At 39.5% G+C, this 23,411-nt stretch overlaps 1 protein-coding gene across 12 annotated transcripts in view; it reads left to right on the forward strand.

The window, feature by feature from the left end:
* Positions 1 to 23,411, forward strand: part of FOXP1 (forkhead box P1) — a 574,868-nt gene that overhangs the window by 343,770 nt on the left and 207,687 nt on the right. For all 12 annotated transcript variants that reach the window (XM_046667607.1, XM_046667598.1, XM_046667622.1 and 9 more), the window contains one exon: positions 3,485 to 3,669. In XM_046667607.1, the coding sequence (XP_046523563.1) occupies positions 3,496 to 3,669 (174 nt within the window). In that variant the 5' untranslated portion in view covers positions 3,485 to 3,495. The remainder of the gene's footprint in view (positions 1 to 3,484; positions 3,670 to 23,411) is intronic.

Below are 23,411 nucleotides of genomic sequence, written 5' to 3' on the forward strand. Positions count from 1 at the left end.
ACAGGCCCAGCTCATGCGGAGAAGCCATATAGGAAGCCAGAGGAAGGTTCGGCTTTGTTTCTGGAGAAAGGACTTGTTAGTGAGTATGAGGGGGCTGTGCCCACCAGGTGCCATGCCTTCATATTCAGGCACTCTGGGTGTTTGTGCATTGTCTGTGGTTTTCAACTTGTCATGCAGCAAAGCAGTTCATTGATTGTGGGGAGACCCAGAGGGAAGCGGAGGTTATACAAACTGAGCGCCTGGGACAAGCTCCCTCTAAGAAAAAAAGGGTGCAGTGTTCTGTGTTAGAGAGCACAGATGCCTCTCGTACACATTAACTTGCTTTCGGATGTCTCCAAAATTGTGAAATGCAATAGAAAAAGACAAATAGAGTTGTTTACTAAAGAAGGCTGACACTTTCATCTTTGTATTTTAGATGCTTTTCTTTGTCCACCTCTCCACCCTCATCATTGTCTTTCCTGGAATTGCTTAGTTTTCTTTTTGGTGATTTGTTAATTCACCACCTTGCATGAGACCTTTGCAAATTGGAAATTCTCAGTCATTTATTGAATGGACAAGTTCATGTCTGAGATGGGGGATGATGACGGCTGCATCGATTCCTTAACCTACTGAGCTTTAGTTTGCTTGCCTGTAAAATGGGAATGACACCACCTGCCTTTTCTCCTTCATAGACTTGTTACGAGTTTGAAAAGTACATCAGAGGGCTTTATAGTTTGTGAAGTGTGATACAGATATAAAGGCTGATTAAATGGCTTGGAACATTCCATAGAAAGAAAGAGTGCCAGCCCAGATATTGTTAGAAATGTTCTTAGACATCGATACTCCTAATTTTTCACATGTGCTTTTCAAAAAGCTGTTTTCTACTGATTGGTGTGGGAGATTATGGGAAATTTTAAAGCTTCCAACCTACATACTACTGTTAGCACTTGACTAATTAAGGACATCTTCAGACCAAAATAATCCTTTATGCAATTTTGGTCCCAAAGCCTGCACTCTCACAAACCTGATTTGCAAGCCAAGCTGCTTGGCCTGTTGCCTGCAAAACTTGTACTGAAGGACTTGGCAGTCTTCTCTGGAACTGCACAGAGCAAAACCTTCTCATCAAATTGTGGATTGGAGACTGTTCTCGCTCCACCCACCACGATGGTGTCAACCCGAGGAAATGAGCAGGGCCAGTCTCTTAGACACTTGTTCAGGTCAGAGTCCCCATGGGCACCTGGTTTGAAAGCAGCCTTCTGTCTCAGCTCTGCTCCGTGAGGACAGGGCATTCAGCTAAATTTGGGGGCAGGTATGGATTTTATGTATAGGCAATGTTTTTGTCTTCTGGGGGTCCAGTCCCTGATATGGATAGGCTTTCCAGAAGGTAAAAAAAAAAAATTTGTTTTTTCTTTAGGTATGCTTGTGATATATCCTAACTAGGACAACTGTTCTCTCCCTTAAACACCTAAACACTGTCTTCTCCTAGTTTCTATACACGTGGGCAAGTCTGTGGAGCAGAAACTGAAACATTAAGAAAAAAATATCCAGTTTTCGCAAATTGATTCCTTTTTTGGGTGATGAACAAGGTACTTGCATTGCCTAGTTCTTATATCTTAGAGACAGTTTTAGTTGTTTTTTGATAGATTCTTTACTCTGGAGACAGTAAGAATACGAAAGCAATTTTTAAAGGATTATAATTACTGGAAAGTCTGATCTAAAGAAATGAGAGTGAATCAGCTGTTGTTTCTGAGTTTGTTTCCCACCTGTTAACAAAAAATGCCATTCTTAATCCCCTTCAGAATTGGATTAACTTAAAAAATATGTCTTCTGAGTTTATGAAGTGTGTACTCAAGTTGGATCATACTATGCCCTGAAAGGAAATAAGGAAAGATGTGAATTTTTCTACTTTTAATTCTTCCATTTGGTTTTTGTGCAAGTCTGTAGAAGAGAGACTTAAACCAATTCCTAGCCTGACAGCAGCCCTCTCTAAAGTTGTCCAGACTGTTTAAATTTCCCTGTTGTCACATATTTCGTGGGGGGCGGGGGAGTCTATAGCACTGGTTGTACATATGTCTTTCCATGATTGAAAAAAATTTGTGTTAAAGGTTTTCCGCCTTTTATCTGAGATTATTAAAGTCTTAATTATTCAGGCATTTCTCAGCTTTGATGTTTGAATTGTCAACTTCCTTCAGTGACTGTTGTTTTCATTTTTGAAGTCCCAGTCTTGGAGTATGACCCTGCCATTTTCATTGTTTAGCCCCCACTGCGCCTCAAATTTAAGAAAACATATGGTTAGGAACTTTGACATCAGACTGAACTTGCTCAAATCCTGATTCTGCCATTACTAGCTGTGGTCTGTGTTGGGCAAATTAAAGTAACATTCATGGAGCCTTAATTTTCTCATCTGCAAATTGGGAATAGCAATTGTCACCAGAACTAAATTGGAGAATATGTATAATTCACCTGCAGTAGGGCCTGGCACCACACTGGTGATCAATAGATGGTAACAGTTGATAGTAGCAAATATTATCTGTCTTTTGTCACGATTGGACACTTCCTGAGAGCTGGAGTCCCTGGGGTAATTATTCTGTACCTAGAGCATAGCCAGGTGGGATGTGAAATGTATTTACATGTAGGTGTTTTCTCTACTCATCTTGTACTCTATATTTTTTTATTAGACGTTTAGTACTTTCAAATGCAGACCTTTTCTTTGGTTTGCGTAGGCAAGATTTTCTCCAAAATAAATATAACAAGGCCTAGACTTCTCAGGTCTTAAACCAGACTAGAGGTTAGCAATCCAGCATGAGAACACCTAACTTTGAATGGGATTTCTCAGGACAGTTTTAACCATAAGATCAGAGTGTGAATTTCTTTAGCTTCAGAAAAGTGGGGACTTTTTTTTTTTTCTTTAAAAATGGCCTATCTTATTGGAATGGCCAAATTGGAAGAGTTTCAGTACCTGAATGATTCCAAGGAATGTGAATCTTTAAAATGCTTTTTGGTTTTTGACTATAATGGGTTTGAGTATGAAAGACGTCAGGGGGCCTCCTAGTAATCTGTGTCATCTCCTGATAGACTGATGTTGCATAATATTTCTCTGAGTGTAACATCACCACACAGAGCCCACACAGACAAAAATTTAATGTTACACCTAATACACTGTATAGAATGACTTAACTGGTTTTCCAGCAAAACATCCAGATATAATCACAGAAATTTAACCATAAATTCTAGGTTCACCTGAAAATACTTATTTTTTTCTAAGGGGAAAAAGATAACATATTTAAAACATTTCTACTAAAATTTGAATTTGGACCGACAGTTTCATACTCAAAACCTAGGAGACTGGACCACTAATGAGGGATAAATTGAGTGAGAGAAAATGACAACTGTTTACAGATTTTGGCAACATTTAAGGCAGGGCCCTCCTCCTTATGTACAACAACTGTTTGAACAGCTGCTTTTTTCTTTCTCCCCCGCTCCCTCCTGAAAATCCTTCTATCAGGTTTTTGAGTCATGATGCAAGAATCTGGGACTGAGACAAAAAGTAACGGTTCAGCCATCCAGAATGGGTCGAGCGGCGGCAACCACTTGTTAGAGTGCGGCAGCCTCCGGGAAGGGCGGTCCAACGGAGAGGCGCCGGCCGTGGACGTGGGGGCGGCCGACCTTGCCCACGTGCAGCAGCAGCAGGTACTGTGCCCCGGCGTCGGGCTGCGGAGGGCCGGGTGTGCGAATCCTACCTCCTCACTTTGCACTTCACCCCTGTGAACGTTTCATGCTAGCCTGTCTGACTGTAAACAGCATCTTTTAAGCCCCTGGTGCACTAGGGTCCTGGCGGTTGGCTAAGAGACTAATTCTCCAGCCTTCAGAAAGCCCCCTCTTGGAGAGCAGTTGTTGGGAGAGAGGTTGAGTGGACCCCTGGCCACTCCCTCCCAGCCCCTAATATGTCAGTCTAAAGTTGTAACTATTTGGAATCAAATTCATCTTTGGAGAAATGGTTCCCTACACTTGAATTACAAATGAATAAGTAAACAGGCTTATTAAGCCTTGTGAAGAAAATAAAATAAGGGATAAGGAGGAAAAGAGAAATAAGGGATATAAGAGAGACAAGATTAGGCAAATAAGGAGAGGAGAAAATAAATGGAAATACAGGTAGAATTGGGCAAATAACAGGCACAACATCAATAATACAGGCATCAGTGAAAGAAATTGCTTCCTGCTATCTGTAGGAATGTAGAGATATGGGCCACTTACATACGTTTCTTGTATACATTTGACAGTTGGTATGTGGCTAAATCCTATTAATGTTTTAAATTATCTCTTATTGGTGGCTCCGCAAAATGCACGTGAATTGGCACATACTCATTCCTGTTATATTCTTTGTAGACTTGTAAGTGGCTACCTGTGAGTGATTGGTAAAATATTTCCAGATGGTAAAGGTGACCCAGAATATGGTGTTGTATGGCTAAAATGTTGATGAAAATTCAAATAGGGAAATAGCATTTGCTTAAAGACAGGCATTGTTTTTCCAATCTTTCTTGGAATCAGGAAATATTATTCGTTTTTGTTAGCAGAATTTTTGTTCCATTTTAGTCCTTAATTCATATATTCAATACATAGTTATGGTGCCATTTGGAAAAAAGGCGAAAAAGAATGATGCATCTTTGGGTCTCTCTGAAAGGAACAGATTGTTGGAGAATGAGGGAAGAGAATGACAAACCTTTTCTCAAACTCTTCTCTTGGAATCTGTATGCAGGAAGCAAAGGGAGTCCCTTCTTGTATTAGGGAGATAGCCTTTAACAGGCCCTGAGGCGTGTTTTATTTTCTCTTTGCTAAGAATTTCTAAAAATGTAAGGAATCATTAGATTGTTAGTCTGTTAGAAGTTAGTGGAACCAACATGAGACGCCGGAACCTGTTGAGGGAAAGTTAGGACAGAGAGAAAGAAAAGGAAACTGGCAGACAAGCTGAGGTCTTAATTCACAGGGCTTTAAGTGATCATTGGCAGCCCAGTCTCATTTGTGCCTGCACCCTGGGCATCATGTCAGCTGGAATTTACCGTGTATGTTGTGTATAAAGTTTGTGCATTTAACTTAGTACAAATGGCTGAATTCTAACCAATGGGATTATTAGCAAAACCTATCAGGTAATGGTAGAAGGGTATCCATGTATTTGTTTATGTGGTATTTTCAGTTATTTATGGTTCTATTGAGGATAAATGGTTGATATTTTGGAGTGCCATTTTCTATGCCGTTACCATACAGAGGCCAAGATCGACTATATCTTTTTGGAGCAGCTGAGGTGCGGCTATTGACCAAAGTGTTATGAGCCCAAAGTAATTGCTGTTTAGAGTACATTAATTAAATAAAGGGAAATTAACTTCTTCTGAATTTTATTTGAAGGACTGAAAATCATTCACTGTTTCAAAGTAGTAAGCCAGCCAGAAACTTTACGTATATAGCATACACACACACACACACACCCCCCCTCCCACCCCAGTAACAGCGACAACAAATTGGCCTCACAGAAGAAACTTATCAAAGTGCATTTTCACACTATCTTCCAAAAAAAGCATCAGTACCAAAATTATTCACATCTCTCCTTTTTGGCTTCATTGTGACCACTTTGGAAAATATGTTGTTATGGGTCATTGATGTAGAGGTCATTATCTTCGATTTGACTTCACAACTCTTTTTTTAATATTTTTATAGCAATTTTATTTCTATTTGCCCTTGATATGTTTGGGGAAGAAAGCAAGCAATTGGGTCTATCATTGTGGCTAAAACCCCATATATTGTGGTTGGCAGGCCTTTTAGGTCTTTTAAAATAAAATAGTGACAGCTGTTTGACGGTCCTAAATGTATGATGAAGCCCTGAACAGGTTGTTGGGGGAAAAGAAAATTGGTAGATGCAATGAGAAAAAAACTACAGGACTGGAAAAGTTTCACAGGACTAGTGTTATCAGAGTTTTCTTCCAGACTGAAAACTGCAACAATTAAACAGTTTGGAGAAATCTGAGTGTCAACGTGATGGACTGGGGTTGTTTTCCTCATTTTTATTCTACAGGTTTTTACTTGAAGTGAGAATACCAGCAGTGAGAAAATCACAGCCATGCTGAATTCATTACTGCAGTAGTCACACAAAACCACGGATAAGATTTCAATAACTGCAGGCCACAGTTGAGTAAACAGTTGCACTGAAATTTAATTCCTGTTGACTTTTCCCCCATTCCTCGCCAGGGGCACATTCTGATTCTGTAGTACAAAGACAACAGGGGTTACAGCTTTGATTAATGTAGGACAGTGGAAGAGAATTAGAGCTGTAAAATATGTTAGAAGTCTAAGGAACAAAAAGATCTGGCTTAAAAGGGCTTGGTACAAGAATGAGTTAATTATGCTATATGTGAAACTGAATGTCATAGGATTTTCCGGTTGTATCAGTACAATCATTGATGATATAGAGATGATGATACAGAATTTTTACCTAGTGCCAGAATTTAAAATAAGTAAGTGCCAACCTTTCTGTGTTTGATCCATATTAGCAAAGATAATTACAAATGATAGAAAATACTCTTTCAGAATGGAGAGCTTTCACAAACATTCGCTGTGGAGTGGATGACTTCTGTGTTGGGTTTGGTCTATAGGCCGGCTAAATTGGGTCCAAAGAGAATTGTTAAAAATTAAAAAAAATTACATAGTTGGCAACCCAAAAATATGGAGGAAATCTGGCTTTTCCATCTTCTCTTGAAAACTCAGAAGATCTGGTAACCCTGGGCTGATGTTCCTACAAGAGCAACGATTGTTGGGAGATGAATTGCTACTTAAGTCAGGGAGCCTGCAGCCCTCCAGTCTGCCCTGGTTCCCACCCAGCAGTGTGGCTCATTTGTGCCCTCTGGGCAGTGGGGTTGCTGATTCTGGTCTAGAAGATGCCATCATCACTCAGAAGCCATCAGCCAAGGAGAGGTGCTGCCATTAGCTGGGGGCGCCCGCCAGCACACTCAGGAACTGTCTCCCTTCCTCAAAACTAAGTGTATTACCTCTGTAATGTTTCGACTCTACTTATATCTGGACCATGAAACTATTATAACAATAGTTTTCTAATAATATAATTTGATAGAGTTTCCGAACATCTTCTTTTAGCCATTCAGTAATTCTTTACCCAATACCATAACTGCTTTTTATTTCCTATTATGCCTGCCCCATTTCTAGGTCTGTAAAAGTTCTGTATTGGATATGCACTACTCCATTATGAAACTCAGCAACAAATACTATTACCAATTACTAAAGTTTTTCTTCTTAAAGACAGGATTTTAAAATGTCCAGAGCAATTTCATAAACTGTGTGGATTAATGCATTTTAAAAGTCTTGAATTTTAGAAAGCAGAATTTTATTTCCATATTGCTGCAAATGAGAGCTTTTTCAGATAAGCATATTACATAGAGCATAATGTTTAGAAGTTTCTCCATATACAGCATATGCTGTCAGGTCAATTAACAGAATGCATACTAGAAAATGTTTATTCAATAAAAATGAATAGCTGTTAAATAAAACAGCTATTTCTTAACAACATTCCATTTAATGATGGGTGGTTTTTTTTTTGGTACCACCTGGCAGTTTTATTGTCTGCAAATCAGTATAGGGCGAGCTTTGGTTGCTGTGGTTTTGAGGTGTGGCTATCGTTTTATATGAGATGGGCAGTTTGGAGGTAGTCTGTGAGAGAGACGTAAAAAAAAGGTAAACTGTATGTGGAATTTGAACATGTATTCTTTAGAGAGTGTGGATAAGCAAAGTATTTACTTCATATGGCTTCTTTGACATTTGGTTTAAGGTGTTGGACCTTTTGGCTCAAAAGACAGTGGTTCATGTTTCACGTTAATAATGTAAAAGAAAGAGAAAACGTTGAATGACTATTAAAGAGGGAAGAGAGATAGAAAAGATAGGGAGCTTCTGAAAAATCATGAAAGGGAAGAAGGAGGATCCTTTGGGTTGAATTTGCCACTGAGCCATTGAAGGAGATAAAAGATTAGTCATTCCATGGGACCAGAGAAGCTCAGAGAAATAGGATGAGTGTGATAGGACTCAAGCAAAGAGTCAGTGCTGGACCTTCAAAAGGGATGTAGAAAATACACTACAGAGGAGCCTGGGAGAATCACGAGTATATATCCTGGAGTCCTCTGAACATGAGAAACAGAATTATAATGACCAAAGTGTCAACGCTTACACAACATACGTTGTATAGCAAATCAATACCAAGGATGAAAAACTCTTCGTTTTCAAAATGGCAGAGTGAATCAATTCATTTATTTTTTGTTCCTGAAATTACTAGTTAATATGGAACAGAAGAAGGAGGTTGTTATTCTGCCAACGTTTCCAACTTTAACTGCCTCTGTGAACAGCAATGCCTGGAAGAAATAGCTGTCGACATTTGGATGGGCGATAAGCTTGTATGAAAGGGTCATCCCTTTGCTTCTCATTTTACCCAGACTCTTTCGGGGCACCATACTGAAATCCCAGTGGCCCTCCTTTGCCTTGTTTCTCACTCTGCTGGGGGAGAGCCAGGTGACTAAGAGTGGATCTTTCGGTACCATGACTGGGTAGCAATGACTGGTTCAACCTTACCATTCTTTTTTTCTTTGAAAAGGTTGCTTATGCACTTTTTAGGAATACCCTCAAGTGGCCTTTCCCATTGTAGCTGCCAGGAACTGTTTCTGAAAGGAGGGTCTCTTGATGCCACTGGAAGGGAAAAGATGGTCAGCATTCTGTGTCCTAAAAGGGAAGCTTCCAGAAGGAAGTGTAGAAGAAGATCTTCTCAATATTTATTGAGTGTCCTTATGGGACTGGGTAATGTGACTGGGGCTAGCATCTTCCTTCACTGGTAAGTGAAAACCCAAGCTATAATTTTAAAGGAATCACTCTGCCAAGAAATACTCTTTTTGGAGACAATGCAGAGTTCGATTATTATAGAAAATATTGATGGGCAAAAATATTTTGTTGGAATCACTGCCACCAAAATGTTAGTGAAAACCACACAAACAAATTGAAACAAAACCGAGACAGGAATTCAGATCATTCTGACAAAGAAAAAGCAGCCACAACAATAACAAACTCCCACTTTTTCTCAATTCCTTCTGTGGCTATTTCTGGAAAAGGCATATTTCACCCTGAATGCTAAATTTACTTCTCTACTCTTTTAGTTTAGACCTGCCTTCCATCAAAATATTGTTGTCAAAGATTTATGTAACGTGTGATGTGAGCCTTGTATGAAATTCTTTCAAGTTTTGATTACTAAACAGTTGTGTGTCATTAATCTCTCCATTGAAAATTAAGATGGCACGGGAATCCAAAAAGAAAAAAGAGCCATGTACGCAGAGAGCGTGGTAATGGAAACCCAGATGCCACATTTCATCATGAGTGAAGCGTACCCTCTTGACTTTAAGCAAAAGCGTCACTGCTTTGAGAAGGTAATTTTAAGACCTGACCTGTGAGCTGCTAATAATAATAAAAAAAATACTCCCTATCTCGTGTCTCATCAGAAATCTCTTCTTGAACTTTCAGGAGGTATGACTTTAATGGTAATTTGTTGACAAATTAGCTTTGGTGATTGCAAAGAGTCCGTTTTGCACAACTGGCAGGGTCCTATCTGTTCTGTGAAGGCGAGGAGCCTACTTCGCTGTTTTGCAACTGCTTGCGTTTATTGACGAGTGCTGAGCCGGCAGAATTGGTATGTTTGTGTAATGTAAACCTATAGCTCGCCTGATGGAGTCTAGTGGACTTTTAGGTAGTGCATAGATTACTTGATAAAAAGGGTTACAAGGTGACTGCTTTTATGACAAAGTGGAATAGCAATATAAATGCAAGTGGTAGATGGAGCAACAAGAAGGAAGTTTATATAGGGAATTGAACCCCATATTAGAAAGTTTCTTTTCATCGCTTGGTCTTTGAACTCAAATCTATTGTAATTATGAAGTGTTACTTGTAACATTCCAGAGACCCTTTGCTAAATACAGTGTTTGATTTGGTTCATAGAAATACAAACACATTTTTTTTTCCCCCTCTCTCACAAGAAAATGTGGTGAAGAGAATTTCACATACTGGCCTGGTCTCAGGTTTGTTCCAAGTGAGCTAATAAACGCACTACACTGGAAAACAAGTATTAACTTTGTTTCTTAGCTTTGGATTTCTGGAAATTCATTTATTCATTTGTTTGCATATCCTTTCATTTAGCTGATATTTATCGTGCACTCCTGTGCATAAGGAAATGTGGGGACCAAACTGATGGGCGAGGTGTTGGTGGGGTTTGTTTGGCTAGAGCCTCAAGCCTAACTGTGGGGGAAGTGGGAAGGCGGTTAGAAGGTGAGGTGGGTTCAGCTTGTGGGAGGCGTGCGTTTCTAAGCCAAGGTAGGTTTCTAAGCAGGAAGAAAAGACCACACAAGAGGAGGTGTACTGAAGGTGGATTGGAAGGTTGGACCTGGCCTGGCTTGAAGGACAGAGTTCCCTGAGAGATTAAAAGCAGTGACAGGGCTACTGCAGTTGGTCTAGAATTTAGTAATGGGGTACTGCCCTTGCCTCATGTCATTGAGGGCACCTGTTGTTGACCTCGTCTTTCTCCTTGGATTTCTTCTCCTACATTTGAATCCAATGGTCAACTGTAAGCCCCATAAGGGCAGGCCTGGGACTTCATCAGTCCCTGATATTCCCCAGCACAGAGCACAGGACCTGACATAGAGCAGTCCTTTGCAAGACTCTTGGTGAATGAATGAAATTGAAGAGAAAGGAAAGTCTGGATCAAGAGAGAGTGTTGAGGGGAGTACTGGAAAATCAACAGGGCTTTTTGAATTAGGAGATGTGAAAACATCAAGGAGCGGGAGTTACGAAGGATGATTCAGGATTTCCAATCTGAATGACTGGCAAAATGGGGGCACCATGAAACAAAAAGAGAAGGGTGTCAGGATGAGAACCCAAGCTTCTTTCTTACCTGTCACTGGGCGGTTATTGTGACATGATGAAGAAAGCACAAACATAATTTGTAAGTAAAGGATGGACTTACTTTGGAAACATCCTCTTTTCTAAAAGGCTGTTTAAAAAAAGACACCCTCTTATATCACTAAAACTCACTATTTTGATGTTTGTATATGTTTATTCAGATTAAAATTATGTAACGTTTTCCCTTTTTAACCTTTGCCAGTCACTAATGAGTATATCTTCCAAAAGTCACATGGGAAGTGCTGATAAACTGCTTGTGTTCCTATTGATCATGGACTGGGCTTATCTCTCTTAGAGAACAAAACTAGAAGTTAGATCTTCGATAAAGTCTTTGTTTCATATTGACACAAGCTTCTTAGAATGAATTTGTTTTTTGAGATGAAGGGGGTGCCTGTTGTGTTTCTTTTGTTGGAAAAATACAATGTGTAATTATTAAACAGCAGGTGCTATTGGAAGACTTATTTAGGAGGTATAGATTAGACTGCTTAGGGATGTCAAGGCCTTGTTTGTGTTTAAGTTGAGCCCTGCATAGAGGCAGATGGAGGGGAAGAAGCTCTGTTCTCTTTAATCCTTCTTAGAGGATATTTTCCAGTATCTTCTGCATAAACTGACAGTGCAAATACTAACTGTGGAGGAGATAGGATTTATTTTTTTTTTAGGTTGCTAACCCTAAGATTCTCCTTGAATTAACTCTTTTCTCCCTGTTTTTAGACTGCTCCTTTTAGACTGTACCCAAAATAAAATTAACTTCCTAATGTAGATTCATCTTCAGCAAAGTTTCTTAAAGTAGACCGTTTATTATATGGTTTATCATCCACCCAACCACAAGTAACTGTCGGCGTCACACTTGCTTGTCAAAAGAGGCAAAGAGTCAGCTGATCTGGAATTCATGGTTTTTTTCACTGTACCTTCTCTTATCCCCAGCTCCCCTCTCTCCACCTCGAAGGGAAGGTGACAGGATGTCTTCTTAGTCATTCAAATCCAATAACTTTTAATCTGAAGGTTAAGTAGTGAGATATAAACTAAGAGATGATAATATCAATTTTATGTTCACTGAAGGGCACAATATACCTCTTTCTAGTAGAGGGAAAATTGTGCGTAAAATGTCTTTTGCTTTTCAACAGCAGAGCCATGCCTCTTAGAGCCTAAGGAAGAAAGAGTTTTGGAAAAAATTAATAAAATAAGATGTAACATCCTAAAATAGGGCAAAAGTGGCCTTTTATTATTACAATTATTAAGTATTAATTTTTCAAGGTTGCATGGTGAGAAGTAGTTCCATTTTTATAGCCTCTTGTATTGACTCTTGTTATCCTCTCTCCGAACTCAACAACCTTTTACAAGGTTAAAGACTGGGAGCGAATGACATAATGCTCGTTCTTTCCTGACTATTTTTGGTCCTAATGTGTATGATAAATAATACTGTGATAATATTGCTTACCTTGCCTCATTTTTTTTCCTTCTACTCGTGATATTTCCATTTCAACTCAACAGAAATCCAACATCCAAAAGTACTAAATGAAAATGCCTTTACGACCTGCATTTTTATTATGATATTCAGATTATCTCGTTAGATTTACACTTGCCTTACAAAGTTTGTGCTGTGTGTTATGTGTATATGTCATGTGCATTTAGCTATAGACTTCCTGTATCATTAATCTGTTTCAAGAGGGGAAAAGCATCATGCACCAGCTGAGGATGTTATATTCACAATTATAATTGTCGAGATTATATTCTGTAATGTGGTGATTCACAATTATAATTATCAAGATTGCTTTCTGGAAATAATTCTAAATGGGCCTCACCATTCATTCAGTACCATCATTGGGTAGCTTCTAAGTAGAAAGTCCTGTGTTCAGCCTGCAGACTATACCAAGGATTGGAGAACTAAGCCCCAAGGCCAAATCGGGCCAAATCTGATCTGCCACCTATTTTTTTAAATAAAAGTTTATTGAAACACAACATGCCCACTTGTTTACTACTGTTTGTGGCTGCTTTCTTCCTGCCACAGCAGAGGTGAGTTGCCGCAACAGAGAATGTATGGCTCACAAATCCTAAAATATTTGTTAACTGATCCTTTACAGAAAGAGTTTGTGGACCCCTGGATTAGTGAATGGCAGATATGGCAAGATTTGCTTTCCAGAACCTTCTACTCTTTATAGTGACAAAACTCAGGAATTATCCCTCATTTTTTTCTAGATCATCTCTAATATATATTTATATCACCATTTGAGACGTTGTTTAGCATTTTCTGGAGTGATAAATTAACTTGTAGATGTCTTTATACCTGCAGAGTTTCTTTCTAATAAGCTAACTGAATGCATCTTAGAAATTAAAAGTTTTGTCATCATTGGTGGTTAGAAAAATAATCAGCCAGCCTACTAAGGAAATGTAAGTTGGACACAGTGAGTCACCCAAAGAGTGGATGTCCTTGGCTCTGGTTCTCTTACCAAAGAAATTAACATAAATACGGAGCATATCTGATGTTCATAGTCCCTTGGTTGACTAGAAGATACAAAGAATATCTCCCTGCATTTGTAAAATCCATAATCTACTTGGGGTGGAACAAGACATAACATATGCATTAAATATAAATAAAAATTTCAAAGCATATGAAGATAAGCTGTAGAAAAGATGCATATGACTAATTGACAGATGAGTGATTTAAGCAATAAAATCTTCAGTAACCCTGAGAGGACGAGTTTATTTGTGTCTATGTTGGTGGGAGTTTTGAAGACCTTGATACACTAACTCAGTGTGTGCACACCTGCTGATTTGGCTTAAGCCTTTCAATCAAGAGATAATGGATAGAAGGTATATACGGAGCTATGTGGATTTGGCTTATGACTTAGATATTAAAATGCCCAAGAGATGTGTCTTTGCCATTTTGCCATTTTTTATTTTGGGATAAGCAAGGGTGGATTTCTACTGTGGAATGACTGGAGGCGTGTGGTGAGTAGAGATCTTTTTATGCTGGACGCCAGCATCTGAGTTTATTGGTCTCCAGGAAATGGTCCGGGGCCTATCTGTTTACACAGACCATTGCCTGAGTTGAGTGTATGATTTCCAGAGATTAGATGAGGGCTGACAAAGCTGGTCATTTGGTTGGTGGTGTCCGTATTTCACATACTTTTATATTGAATTTTAGCTAATTCACCTCTATTCATCATTTAGCTAGAACAACTGAAACCATAATACCTAATCTTCAAATAGTTGTCAAATTTGAAGACATTTGCTCAATCCAGCCCATTTATGAACTGACGGTCTTTCCTAGGAAATGCATTGGCCTTATATTTTCTCCCTTCTGTCTTTCTTCTTTCTTTCCTTATGTTATTTGTTTCTGCTTTTAAGTTTGTTATCAGCTGCCTTATTCTTATATCTCACAATTAGTGAAAATCTCTTTTCGTCTTGCAGATGTGTGGGTTTCTCTGGCACAGGCTGTATCTTTGATTCCATCATTCTTACATTTTGCAGGTTTGTGGTCCCATATGTGATGAAACCCCAGCCTCTTTTGCTCTGAAAAGTGTGTGTTTGGGTAATTTTGTAATTATAGTTTCATATGCATCGTGCCTCAACCTCCTACCCCCCAATTAAAACACTATACAGTTCATACCACATGGTAATTACATTTGCTAGCTGGTTCAGTGTTTTCACAAATGTTCCTAGATTTTTCTATGTTTAATTAGTGGCAAATATATTAGTAACCTATCTTTAATTTGGAAAAGGTTTCCTCTTTTGGCTCTAAATGCTTACCAATGTGTCCCTGGAATTAGTTCTTGGATATCTTAAATGTAGCACTATAAATGCCAGCTCTGAAGAAAACTCTGGAAAGTAAGGTCAAATCAAGTATTCTATACAGGTTCTGAGTGCCATTTTATGTCTATTCAAATCCAATTGCCAGGTTTATACGCTCTTAAACTCTTCTAACTAAAGAACCTGTAAACTAGTTGGAAGGTTTTTTTTTTTTTTTTTTTTGAGGAAGATTAGCCCTGAGCTAACTGCTGCCAATCCTCCTCTTTTTGCTGAGGAAGACTGGCCCTGAGCTAACATCTGTGCTCATCTTCCTGCATTTTATATGTGGGACACCTACCACAGCATGGCTTGCCAAGCGGTGCCATGTCTGCACCCGGGATCTGAACTGGCAAACCCCGGGCCGCCGAAGCGGAACATGCAAACTTAACCATTGTGCCACCGGGCCGGCCCCTAGTTGGAAGATCTTTGACAGCATCAGCAAAGATTACAATAAATGGTACATGTAGTGCTCACACTCCCTTATGTGGCTGATGGGAGAGTAAGTTTGTGCAGCCCATTCTGGTGGCAGTTTGGCATTGAATACCAAGAGGCTTAAAATAGTCATGTCCTTTGATTCAGGGATACACTTTTACTGAGAGGTGGCATAGCATTCAGCAGTGGTTCTCAAACTTTTATGTGTATTGGAATCATATGGAGGGCATTTTAAAACACAGATTGCTGGGGGGGGCCGGCCCCATGGCATAGGGGTTAAAATTTGGTGTGCTCTGCTTCAGCGGCCCTGGTTCGTGGGTTTGGATCCTGGGTGCGGACCTACACCACTCATCAGCCATGCTGTGGTGGTGACCCACATACAAAATAGAGGAAAACTGGCAGAGATGTTAGCTCAGGGACAATCTTCCTCAAGCAAAAAAACCAAACGCAGATTGCTGGACACCCTCAGAGTACTTTCTTCTGTAGATCTGGGGTGGGGCCCAAGAATTTGCATTTCTGATACTTCTAACCATTCTCTGCTGCGGGTTGGAGGATCACACTTTGATAACCACTCAGAAAGGTAGAGCATGTAAAAGGATACACAGTGGAGCCAGCCTGTGTGTCCTGAGTCATGGCTCTGCCACTTACTAGTTGGGTGATTGTGCAAGTCAGTTACTTTCTCTGTGCCTCAGTTTACACATCCATGAAATGGGGATAATATTAGAATTTAGTATTTTGAGTATAATGTAAAATGCTAAGAAAATTGCACAGTACTTAGTAAAAGGTCTATAAATATTAGCTGTTATTTTTATTTTTATCATCATCATTACTAGGAATTTAATCTACAGAAATAATGTGAGGCATACAGAAAGATTTATATCTGACAATGTTCATTATGGTAGTATTTTTTTTTTTTAAAGATTTTATTTTTTTCCTTTTTCTCCCCAAAGCCCCCCAGTACATAGTTGCATATTCTTCGTTGTGGGTACTTCTAGTTGTGGCATGTGGGACGCTGCCTCAGCGTGGTTTGATGAGCAGTGCCATGTCCGCGCCCAGGATTCGAACCAACGAAACACTGGGCCGCCTGCAGCGGAGCGCGCGAACTTAACCACTCTGCCACGGGGCCAGCCCCATTATGGTAGTATTTTTGATATGAAAAATAAAAAATACCCTAAATCTCTGACGTTAGAGGAAAGATTAAATAGATGATTACGCATAAGTTTGCTGTAATATTGAATACTCCTTAAGAGTCACTCTTGCAGAATATTTAATAACTTAAAAAAACATCATAATATAATTGATGGGTGAAAAAAAACCCTGAAAAAGCCTGCAAAAAATGTTATCAATAATTTTTTGTATGTTATGGGATCATGATTTATTTTATATACTTCACAATTTTCTGTACAGTCTAAAATTTCTACCATGACATTTATTGCATTTATAAAAAGAAAAGTTATTATTTTGAAGTAATTCACGTTCACACTGTTGGAAAACTTTTAGAGACGTATATAAATGACAGTACCTGCTTCTTCAGCAAGATTTTTATATTTTACATATATTCAAAATTTTTGCACCGAAATCAGGGGATAAAATTTTCATAGTTATAGGATTTTCTCCCGTAACATGTTTTAAGTTTTCAGCTACCATGTGTCTGCTCCCTAATGCTGGCTCCACAGAGCTTCCCAATTTCTAGGTGGTCCCACCGTCAAATTTGACAACCACTAACAATCATTATCTAACATCATCGATTTGTGACACAATCAATCTTTTGTCAATAAAAAGAGTATAGATGAAAAAAATGCACTCAGTTGCCTTAGATTTTCTCCACTTTTCCTCCATTCCAAGTTTCTTCCTTGTCAGTATGGACTTTATCATGTATTGTATTGACAATCATAATCAGATATATTTTTTTGCTTACTCACTGCATCCTGTTTCCACCAGAGATTTATTTCACTGCCTTACGGAGCTAAACGAAGGCAGGGGAAACGTTTCATTTCAGACATTTTGGCATCCTATGACAAGGGTTTAAAATCCACCTCCAGCACTCAGTGAATGACCTTGGGCAAGTTAAGCCAATCTCTCTGAGCCTTACTTTTCTCATCTGTAGAATGTGGCAGTAGAAACAGCTTCCAGAGAATGTTTATGAGATGAATATATTAAATAAACTACATAAAAGCCTCAGCATAGTAGTCAGCCCTTTCACGTGTGCTCAGAACACTATTATTGTCCTTTCTCGGTATCTTTTAAGGGCAAGGGAAAGGAGTGGATGAACTCTTAGGGACCCAAAAGTAGAGGCCAGGGGTACCAGGTTGTTTCTCAATACAGTAGTCCCTCTTATCTGAGGTTTCAGTTTCCACTTTCAGTTACCCATGATCAACCACAGTCCAAAAACATTAAATGGAAAATTCCAGAAATAAACAATTGATAACTTTTAAGTTATGTGCCATTCTGAGTAGCGTGATGAAATCTCTCACAGTCCTGCTCCATCCTGCCTGGAAAGTGAATCACCCCTTTGTCCGGCATATCCACGCTGTATACACTACCCACCCACTGTCTCAGTTGTCAGACCACTGTCCTGATATCACAGTGCTTGTGTTCAAGTAACTCTTATTTTATTTAACAGTGGCCCCAAAGCCCAAGAATAGTGATGCTGGCAATTTGGATGTGCCAAAAAGAAGCCATAAAGTGCTTCCTTTAAATGAAAGGTGACAATTCTTGACTTAATTAAAAAAAAAAAAAAATGTATGCTGAGGTTGCTAAGATCTACAGTAAGAAACACTCTTCTATCTGTGAAATTGTGAAGAGGGAAAAAGAAATGCGTGCTAGTTTTGTTGTGGCACCTCAAATATGTAAGTATTGGGAAAAGGATAGTATGTGTAGGGTTTGGTGCTGTTTGTGGTTTTGGGCATCCACTAGAGGTCTTGAAACGCATCCCCCCTGGATAAGAGGGGACGTTCTGTTCCATTCTTTAGCCTGCTCCACCCACTTTATATGCAGATTCAGTCATCTTAGAGCATTGTCGACATTCATATTAGAGACCTCCAAGGAGAACTCTCATCCACGAATACAGGAATTCTTGTGTCTTCCCTCATTGAGATAATGAATTGATAAGCACACAGTCCTATTTGACAATCAAACTCTTCATTTAGAAACTGACCTCCACATGAAGACTGCAGAGAATCAGTTCTTGTAGGCAATTAGTGCCCCAATTTACCATTTTAGAAAAGAAAACACATATCCTAATAAATACAGAATTTCTCCTCCATACCTACCAGCAACATTACTGAAGGGGCCCCACACACAAATGTTTTAAATTTAGAGGCAGAGTTAAGGACACAGTTTGCCTCCAGAACCTGAATTGAATCAGGGTTTTATTTCAGATAAAATCTTTGGGGCTCATAACTTAAAAAACACAACTTTTACTGGCATTACGCAATTTGCCATGGGTCATTTAGCAAAATGTTTGTATATGTAAGCCCAGGTTCTTCTTTTAAGAAAAAGGAGGGGCGGAGGGCAGGGATTGGATTTTGCTAAAATCCAGGTGGCGTTTCAGTTTATATTTAATTTTAATTGGAAATCAAATACAGGCCAGGGAGAAAAAATCTACCATGTTTTCTTTACTAAGAGTATCCATTGGGAGGGGAAGGACAATGCCAGCCAAATTTTAAGAAGCAGCTTTTTTATTGGCATGTCTGTTTTTTTTTCTGGCTAAATTCTTGTGCCTGCATTTTCTTTTTTCACATCTAAGTTTTTACACATGGCAATGATTTTTATGTCTCAATGCTCCTTGCTGCCCTCCCTCTGTAATTTCCATGGGATTAGTACCTAGAACCAGCATAGCAAATAATTACACACTACACACAACCAAGAGCTTCCCCAGGCTGTTGTCTGGCGAGTCTCCTTTTGAGGTTCCAGTCTGAGATGATGTTTGATTCTTGTGGCCCGTCTTGACTTTTGGAAGACTAGGGAAGTTTCTGAAGAAGTGAGAACAGGAAAAAAAAGTTGATTTTTTTCTTTTTAAGCCAGGATTTTAGAAGGCCCTCCAATTTGTGAGTATACCTAGTTATAGGTGCCTTTTGTGAAACTGCTCTAAAATATTGGCAGAGAGACTGTGGCACAGTTAGGAAATGGCTGCTGAACGTGCTGGAGTAGAGGCTGAGACAGTCGCTTAACTCGACCGTGCCTACAAAATGTCCCAGGTGCCAAAGCCGAGGGTGAAATCCTCAGTGTTGGCTGTGTAAGGCTTGGGTGTAATTCAGTGTTTTCAATTAAAAGTCAAATACCAAATAATTTTGCATTTTCTACTGTGCAATTAATTACACAGTCATTGTAGAAAAATTAGAAGTTGCAGAGAAAAAAGAAACTGTACTGCCTGTAATCTCATTTTATAGAGATAGCAACTCTTGACATTTTGATGGAGGTATCCTTTAGCTTTTTTTAAAATCATGCCCTCACATTTTTACATGTCCTCATTCCCATTCCTGCCATAGAACTTGATAGATGAAAAAATAGCTGGCAATCATGTTGTTTGTCAGTGGAACTTGTTAGGGTTAATTCTCTTATAAAGTGGTTCACTTTTTCGTCTTAATTTTAATTTCATATTTTGTGTTTATAGCTTTAGGGGAAAATGTGTGTTCTTAGTTTCAAATTTCATAGTTTATGGTCTAATTAATGCTGTTTTCCTAACTTTCATCTTCTCCCAGCTTTGCCAGGTAATTCAGGATTTAGGCACATTTCTTAAGAATTATTTTTACAAGGAAACATTCAACACGGTATGTTGACATGTAGTCTACCCATTTGCAATAAATGAGTACATTTCTTCTTTGCATTGAAAATCATGAGCATCTTTATTGTCACAGATTTTTTTTGCTGATGAAGATTAGCCCTGAGCTATCATCGGCTGCCAACCCTCCTCTTTTTACTTGAGGAAGATTGTCACTGAGCTAACATCTGTGGCAGTCTTCCTCTATTTTGTATGTGGGATGCCACCACAGCATGGCTTAAGGAGTGGTGTAGGTCTATGCTTGAGATCTGAACCTGCGAGCTCTGGACCACCAATGCAGAGCACACGGACTTAACCACTACGCCACCAGGCTGGCCCCATCACAGATTTTTATGTTTGAAATTTCTAATATCAGTAGTAGCAATGGTATCAGAAGTAGTAGTATATCAATAGCAAAATTTATTGAAAGCTCCTTTCTTCCAGCCTTGTGCTCAGTACTCTTACGTGTATTAAGGTAGTTTGTTTGCCCAAGTACCCTATGAGCTAAGTACTCTTAAAATTCCTATTCTTCACAGGAAGAAAATTAGCTGTCAGGTTCACATAGCTTATAACTGGACAAGCCCAGCTTCTAACCCACATCTGCCCTATCTCACAACCTGAACTCTTTATCCCAGCACACAAGCCTCTCTCATTTTTGTGTTTATTGTGGTGATGATCAGGTCAGGCTGCAAGGATTTCTCCCAGTTCCCTTGGTCTCTTTCCCCACTGTGAGTACCCTAAAATGTCTCATTCTGGATGCTTCCATTTCACCCCATCTTTTCTTGCTGAGTTCAGTAAGAAAATGCCAACTATTCCCATAGACAGAAGCTTTTCCATTTCCACACTTCCCCAGTTTCAGGTTGAGCCCTTATTTTTAGCAAATGTGCCCAATTTTACTCTGTTTATTTTCGTTTCAAAAGGAGGGTCCCGCTTCACACCTGTTGCCTGCATCCTTCTAAGGAACACCCAAGACTGGCACACCCACGCAGAAATCAGCGTAATTCCTTCTGTCTCTAAAACGCTTCGATTGGAGCGCTTTGTTTTACTCCAGAAAGGACAGAAATTCGGCACTGCTTGTGGTGAGGTTTACAGCCTGCTGCAAACAATACAGCGTTAGGCTTTGAAAGATCTGAACCGTGCCTCCAACGGGCAAACCTTTTCTTTTCAGATTGCTGTCTCCTTAACTAGGTCAGGGGATGGAAGTGTTGGCTTCTAAGAAATGGGAAATCTGGGTTTATTCATAAGTCTGCATGTAATAAGCTGCAAGCTGTGGTGGTTGCAATAGATATTTTATAGACAACTTAAAAGCAGCCATTTTGGGTCGGACAAGTTTTCTTTTATTGCTCTTGTGTTTGGTTATGTGGAACTAGAAGACAGCAACTCCAAACTTTCTCCAGGTGCCCCAAACAGCTGTCACGGGCTGACAGGACTGGGGAAATACCTTCTGTGTTTTCTTAGTATTATGTAACAAGCTCAAACCCTTTTCCCAACCAACAAAAATGTATTTGGATAAAATATTTCTGGTTCCTTGTGTTTCTTAGGGAAATTATTCACCCAGCTCTACTGATTAATGAGTTAGTCCTTTTGAAGTTGCCACAGTTATTTTCGTTGTTTTAGTATCTGGAAGAGTGGATTATTTTGCTTTAAGAGTGATTAACTCTGTTGACAAAATGTCCTTTGCTCCCCGAGCAGTATTTTTGTGTTAATGTTTCCGAGGCTCACCTGCTTTGCTCACATCCAACACCACTGCAGTCAACAAAGAACAATTGCTTAGCACAATAAATAAAAGATAGTACTCACGAAGGATGTCTGATAGGACTTAAGGTGGGAGTTTTAAAGATTCATAACCTACAAGTCAAATGATGTACATTTCCCTGGCAGCAAAGCATATGTTTGTTTCCGGTTTGGGAAATGGTCTTCACTTTCGTGGTGTATTTTGCAAAGTCGGCTGATTACGCCCAGTCCTTGCTTTAACTGTTCAGTCAGCTAACATGTTACTTGGTCACTGTTCTGGCTCAACCCAAAAGTCCAAATACCAGGCTGCAGCAGATCCTTTTTCGTCTCTCTTTTATTTCTCTCTCACCTTTAAAAACAAACTGACAGGTCTGCTTTTGGCAAGAACAGTGGAACAGGCTGAAAAGCAGTTTTATTTAAAAAAGAAGTTGTAATTTGAAAATCTCCCACTTTGGGGTTGCTCTTTGAGAGGCAGAGAAGCTCAGTTCCTCGATGGTGTCACCATGGCCACATCTGTGTTGTCATTGCAAAAAAGAGACACGCTTGGCCGGCTGGAGAAGAAAATCGGGCTAGTTCAGTTCCTAGGACATGGAACTGGAGTAAGTGCACATCCCTGGGAGGCTTGAAGGTTTGTGTTTCGAGCTACTTTGAAAGCCCGCAGTAGGTCCCATTCTGCTCAGTCTCCCTTTGGGCTCCCAACTCGTCTCCAGAAGGTTTCCCAGAACCTTGATCTCTCCTAACAATTCTTTACTATAATTAAATAGGACATTCCTTCCACCCCTACTTTCGGTGCCGAGCTCTTTCCGAATCTCTACCTCCTGTAGGAATGATAAAAGTAACTTCCTTCTGTCCTTGTAACACACATTTATCTATTCCCACTTGATTATACCTGTTGTCTCCTGTATCAATTCTCTTCCCCTCTTCACTCCCTACCCCAAATATATAGACGTGTGTGTTCGCTTTTCTTCTTTCTCTTTCTCTGTCGGGTCATAGAATTTTTAAAATTCTTTAGATGATCCAGCCTCACATTTTATGGATGAAGAAACTAAGCTCAGACAAAATAGAAGCTTTGTCCTTTGATTAACTTTTGCATGGACGCCCCTGATGTGTTTAGAAACAGTCTTCTGGGGTATGATGTGGGCCCTTCCATGATCTGTCAGAATGGATGAAATCAGAAACTTCATTCCTCTGGTCACCAACACCATTAAGAACTATGGTCGATATATAGGGTGTATCTGCGTGACTGTGTGTGTACATGTACATCTGTTTTTAAATTTCTGACATCGATTATTGGGAAGTGGTCATTTTTCTTCACTATAATCAGCAAACTTTACGTTTAAGTTTAAATAGTAAACTTTTTTGGCTTTGTAGGCTTTCTGTTTCTGTCACAAATGCTCTGCATGAAAGGAGCCGTAGACAGTACATAAATGGGCATGGCTGTGTTCCAGTAAAACTTTATTTACAGAAAGAGGCAGAGGGCAGTGGGCAGTAGTTTGCTAACCCCGTTCTAGACGATGCATAGCTGGTGGCTCAAGGAAATTGTTTCTGTGTAGCAAGTAGTAAAATTCCTCTGCTAGGTAGGCTCACAACGACTTAAGATTGATGACTTTATTTTTTCACTTTCCTCTTTAAAAAAAAGCCTCTCTTCCTAGCCGTATCCTTCCCACCACGGTTTGTTTCCCAATTCCGATTTCTTAAAGCCTCCTTCACTGTGGTTATCCTGGTTACTGCAAGC

This window comes from Equus quagga, chromosome 1 (assembly GCF_021613505.1).
Source record: "Equus quagga isolate Etosha38 chromosome 1, UCLA_HA_Equagga_1.0, whole genome shotgun sequence".
Taxonomy (NCBI): Eukaryota; Metazoa; Chordata; class Mammalia; order Perissodactyla; family Equidae; genus Equus; species Equus quagga.